This window comes from Triticum aestivum, unplaced genomic scaffold (genome assembly GCF_018294505.1).
Source record: "Triticum aestivum cultivar Chinese Spring unplaced genomic scaffold, IWGSC CS RefSeq v2.1 scaffold281070, whole genome shotgun sequence".
NCBI lineage: Eukaryota > Viridiplantae > Streptophyta > Magnoliopsida > Poales > Poaceae > Triticum > Triticum aestivum.
The window spans coordinates 1-5,731 of NW_025235913.1; the positions used below are offsets into that span (position 1 = coordinate 1).

The 5,731-nt window shown below is 44.0% G+C and overlaps 1 protein-coding gene and 1 long non-coding RNA gene across 3 annotated transcripts; one reads left to right on the forward strand and one right to left on the reverse strand.

Moving 5' to 3' along the window:
* On the forward strand, positions 1 to 1,847 carry LOC123176347 (uncharacterized). 2 transcript variants are annotated; one of them, XR_006488477.1, is made up of 3 exons: positions 1 to 30; positions 822 to 920; positions 1,579 to 1,847. It is a non-coding gene; the product is annotated as an uncharacterized lncRNA (long non-coding RNA). The 2 variants fall into 2 exon arrangements; XR_006488476.1 differs by having other exon boundaries at positions 827 to 920.
* A 2,763-nt stretch (positions 1,848 to 4,610) lies between these two features.
* LOC123176346 (putative disease resistance RPP13-like protein 1) lies at positions 4,611 to 5,731 on the reverse strand (the record flags this gene model as incomplete). The annotated part of the gene is given in 2 exon segments (XM_044590599.1): positions 4,611 to 4,748; positions 4,829 to 5,731. A coding segment is annotated over 1 exon segment (851 nt), but the record flags the coding sequence as incomplete, so codon positions are not given.

The following is a 5,731-nucleotide window of genomic DNA, read 5'->3' on the forward strand; positions in this document are numbered from 1 at the left end:
CAGGAAACGGAAGTGGACTGTGTGCCAGAGGTATGATCTAGCAATTTCTCATGTGGTTTCCTCTTTGCAGTGTGCTACTTCTTGTTTTCCGATGTTGTGCACGTTCCAGTTTAGAGCTCATGTACATCCACTCTTTATTTCTTAATTAAGTTAGTGATGCACACTCTACAAATGAGATCCTCTTCTGTTATGAAGAATTGTTATGGGTCTCCGCTTCTTCAAGAGGATAATTGTTTTGATATATCCATATGTAATTACATTTTGGATTGTCAAAGTGCAATGTGTAAAGTATAGAAGGACCATCTACAAACATTAAAAAACTGCAATGTTTTGATCTTGAGAAGAGCATGCCAGCACTTGCTTGTTTCCCTTCTGTCCAGGTTGGTTGACGTCTGGCCAGCAAGGTTAGGTGTGGTATAACTGTTGTGCTTGATTACTTCTTGCTGCATGTTCCATTAGCTTGTGAAAAAAAGTGTCCTTGTTTGCTTATGTTTGTGCTGGTGATTTTGCTTCTGTTTGCTGCTTGGGAAAACATGTGTGTCCCCTGTTTTTCATCCACTGCAACATGTGCGTGTAATAAGTACCAGCTGCAGCTCATTATGAATATAGTGCCTGCAGCCGTGCTTCATAAGCGGATTAGGTGGTGGTTACTGTCTATTTACAGAGGACGGTTTGGTGGGTAGAGGTTTAGGAAGGCCTACTGGAACTAATTATTTCTTATCGCTTACCCCTTGTTCTAGATGGAAGTTGTTATTTGAATGTGCCATGTGTGGTTAAACTGAGCTGACTCCGAATGTGCTTCATGCAATTAAACTGATCAGAGCAGTTTATCTTTGCTTGTCAACTCTATATTAGTTGACAGACGATCGCCGAGGCTCTCTGTCGCAGCTGTGTGCCTGATCAACAAGCCAAATATTTCGGTGAGCTCCTCATCTACTTTGTCGCCTATTGTAGGATTTCAACATTCTCAATCTTTGCTTGCCCTGTTGGGCTTCCACATATGCTAACTAAGTATGAGAATACAAAATGTAGCGATCCTTTCGTACATTTTCATTTTTCTTTCTGAAAGGTCTTTTTGAGGGAAAGTGTTTGAACGTTTTATCTCTACTCTATTTTGTATCCTTATTTTTCTCTGTTTTTACCCCGAGTTAATTGTGCATTGATCTTCAGTTTATTTCTCAATTTTTCCATGAGCTACCCTGAAAAAAAATCCCCTGGATGCCAACGGTGTCTTTTCTTCATTTGAATTTGAATCCATTGATAGATGCTCCAATTTAAATAAGAAAGAATAACATGATAGTTGAGAAGTGGCTACTGGCATGATGGTTGCTTTGCTGTTTTGCGGGTGTGGGCTGAGGTTGGGATATCCTTACCGATCTTGTTGTCATTCTTATTCTTACTGCTCAGTTTATAAACATCATGGTTCCCGTGTGTATATGTTGCAGATGGGGTTTGTGTCTACTGTGGTTGGGATGTAACAGATTGACTAGGTTTTTCCGAGTTGCCGATTAGGGTTAGCCAATCTACTGCATAAGAATTTGTTGGGCTCTTCTATTCACTTGGTTGCTTCTCCTACAGAGTCTGCTTGCTAACGTGTCTGAAGAGAAGATATCAGTGATGGTGGACCTGCTGATGGTGGACCAATGCGGTGAGACATACCTGTTCCATATAACCATGTGAAAGTAGTAAATCCTTTCACCTTGATGAGGCACTGTGATCAACGGCCTAGCGCAAGCATGCCATAGCTCCTTGTATAATGTGTCGCTAGAACTCCCTGCACAAAAGATTCATTATGTGAACTAGGCATAAAATTCAAGGGCCTTTCACCTTAATATATAATGGCAGATTCTAACAGCTGGTCATGAGTTAATTTAAATAGTATTACTATCTAAACTAGGACTTCATGCAGGGATGAGGGATCCACCACTTGCCTGATGTCGTAGCACCAATTTACAATATAACCATAAGGTTTTATTTCTCGAAATATAAGAGCCGCATGACTGCACCACCATGTTTCATTTCATCAATGAAACAAGAGTTTTACAGCAGGTAAGTGGCCAGGATGATCATAACCATGAGAAGTTGAAGATAAAACACACTGATCATTCAACACCAAATTTGAGAATTTGAGGTGAGGTCACTAAATTGAACATTTGTTTCCCCATTGGACAGGTCAGAATTCACCAATATCCCAAAGGAAAGGAAACGATAATGTATCAGCCAAACTATCCAAATTAGAAATTCTCTCTTTTTGTTCATCAACCTAGACAACAATATTACTAAAACTTACTTTTTTGCTAGAAAACAATGTCGGGCACCTCGAATTATATCCAAGTCCTCGTCTCTACTTCCTTAGCATCCACCCAGGAACTCATTACTCTCTAGAGAAGCTTAATTCAGGCAGAATAAGCCGAGGAAACGCACGACAACCCCAAACAAAGCGAAGCAAAGAACCGAACCGTGGCACCTGAGGCGCTGGAATTCGCCATCTTCGCCGCCCAATCCAACGACACCCGACCAGAATTGAGGAGCGTGAGCCAATATGCTCCCCCATGCGCACCTCCACGAGTCTTGCCCCACTCCGCGGCCATGGCAATGGCCAACGCGGGGCTCGCGTGAGACTACAGCGGCGAGCACGAGGCCTTGGAGGGGATCGAGCAGTGTGTCATGGCGGTGCAGGTGGCTCACAGGTCGACCGTGGGCAGTGAGTGTCGCAAAGCTGGTTGCGGCAGTGCGCCGCCAGGCGGAGCTCGCGCCGCGACGGCGGCTCGTGTGGGTGCATAGTAGCTGTGAGCGGAGACCTGCGGTGTGGCTGCCGCATGCCAGAGTGGGGCGCAGTGCAGGGACACACACCAGCAATCCTCCACGACGTGCCGAGCTGCGATTTCCCCTCCTGCCACCTGTGTAGCTTTGGACGGCGAGCTGGCGACGTTTCTGTGTATAGGAGAGAGGCAGAGAGCGTGACGTGACGTTTCTCTTTGGCCATTTTACATTTTAGCACTTATAGTTTTCCCTTATTCATTACATGTATGGCCAACTATCGTTAGTTTTCAGTCACACTTCCAAATATCTATTTCCTTGTGCTCTAATCAGTGTCTAAATATTCTTACGTGTATGGTTTGAATGCTTGGTTTACTCTCGCTCTTTGCCCATCATGGTTCCTGAAGTTGCTCGGGGAGGAGGACGACCGTGGCAGCGTCGCAATGGAGGCTAACGGAGCAGAGGAAGGCGGCCTCAGTCCAAAAGTTTGATGCATGCTCGGTGTCCAGGAATCGCATCAGAACGACGGTCAGAGCTGAACATAGTTGGTGAAACTAGCTAGGATCAAGAACTCACTAGAAAAATGAGGCGATTCACGGCGGCGTCCAGCAGGCCTGCATGTTGAACCCTGGGACGTGGACATCGAGTCGGACCAAGGGCTGGTGGGTCCCACCCGTTCCTACGACTGGAGTTGCAGCGGGGATACACAAGCTCGTTGGATCCACTCGCTGCCGCTTCATATAAAGCTCTTCATGGGTCGCGACTGTCGCTATTCGTGGGCCGGGCTAAATAACATATGGACCATTGAAATACTTATCTCCATATACGCAGAACAGAAAGGTGTTTCTTTCTTTTTTTTCCTTTTGTTACTCACAAGAAAAGGTGTTTCTTTTCCTTTACATAAAAAAAAACAAACATTTGCAAGGCACGGTTCTGTTTTTCCATTTGCTATTACATTTACTTCAATTCCTCCTACAGAAACCAGTATTCATTTATTCAAAGAGCATCGTTATTTCATATTTGTGAGATAACTAAAGAGGTTATTTAACTTTCTGCGAGACATTGGCCATCCTACATGACTTAGTGCATCATTTCCCACCTAATGTACTTACTACATATAATATATGAGCTATTCTTTTCGAACAACAATATGTTAACGCACACTCTTACACCGATTGGCTTACACTCGGCCTTTGCGCCATTGGCGCAACGGGTCATCTAGTGTTGTAAATCAGGAACATGGATGTGGCTGCTCCCCTCCTAAGAATGTGACAATGAAATTAACTGTTTCAGTTAGTCAACAACTTTGGTCAAGCTAGATTTCATTGGTCAAGGGAATAAAAGTTACAAAAAGAAATAGGCTAGATTAGCTGCTGAAGGCTAGATTACATACACTTCAGCCTTGGGGACTGCGGGCAAGGCACCATAACCGTTCAGCGATTTCATGGGAGATCCTATCAGCAATGGTGGCGGCATTCAGATTTCTATGGTTTCTTGCAGAGCTTCCTCTGTCCCATCTCCCGTGGCACGAGCTACTGTTCCATCATTCATCCAAGACCAATGGATGCCGTGTTTGCAGGCCTAAGTGGAACATCAAACTTGTATCTGCAACCTGATCAGAGAACGGGCAGCAACCAAACAGGTCCCTCGTTGTCAGCCGACATTAAGCACTTGCCCTGAATCCCCCAAGATGAATGAAAACCTCAGGGTCAGGAGCACTCTCCCTTGACCATATATATCATCATTCAACGGTATTACAAACGACATGAAATAAATAGATTCAGTGTTCATCATTCCCTAGTAAGCATTACAAACGTCACAAAAAGAAGTACTACAAACGTCAGCAATCATACAGTTTGGGGTTCATCATGCATTCCATAGTGTTCTTAAAACCAGCGTTCATCATTCTGCATTATTACATACCACCCTAGTAAACGACTAAATTCAGTCTTCATCACCGAAGCTGGCAGACATAGCAGCAACTTTATCTGCTAATAGTTGCAGTAAAGTAACGTTTACTGAACACAAAAATGGAAGAGGAACACATCAAAGGAATTTAAATATATACCTTCCATATGGACCTTTTACAAGAACCTTGAATTGTTTTCCTTGGAATGTGCTCAATCTTTTGCCAATTTGGATTGGCTGTAGTTATACCGGATCACATTCTTGAGTGATGTGAGGTGCTCCGTATTACCTGGTAAGTCATCCAAGCTGCATCTGATGAAGTGAAGGTCTTGCAGGTTCTTCGGGCTGCCGTTATGCGTACCCATCATCCAACTCGGTATCCTCTTACCACGGTAACCCCTGATTTCTAATCTTTCAAGATACTTTGATGGACAAAGACCCTCAAGCACCTCTGCTTGAACTTCTGGACTGCAGTTCTTATCATCCCAGACCAGTACCAGTTCTGTGAGTTTTTCCTTGCCAGCAAGACTTACTTCAACAGCCTCCTCCTTGCTCTCAACATTCTCAAGACCGTGGATCTGCAGCTTGCCTTGAAGCTTGTTTAGGTATTTCAGCTGGTGAGACTCGTACCCCTGCTTCTTACTTATTGTGAAGAATGGTAACATTTGGAGCCATGTCAGCCTGCCAACGTTCGGAAAATCAAGATCTGCCTTGCTGATTACACGGCGCAGGTTGACAAGGTTCATCATATCTTCACCTCTAGAAAAAGCCAAAAATTTGCAATGACCAAAATCTACCACCTGCATGTGGTAAAGCTTGGTAAAAGCACCTGGTAAAGTTAGCTTGTGAAGTACTGGAACCATGAAACCAAAATAACGCAGATGCTTCAACTGACCAATAGAATCTGGGAATGAGAATGAAAAACCAAATCCACTCCTCTCACGTGCTACTCTCATATTCAGTACCCGCAATTTCCGCAGCCCTGTCAACATAGTGAACATACTCGCTAAGAATTCAGACTCATCTGATTTAAGCCATATGATGTCATTGATGATGAGAGTGC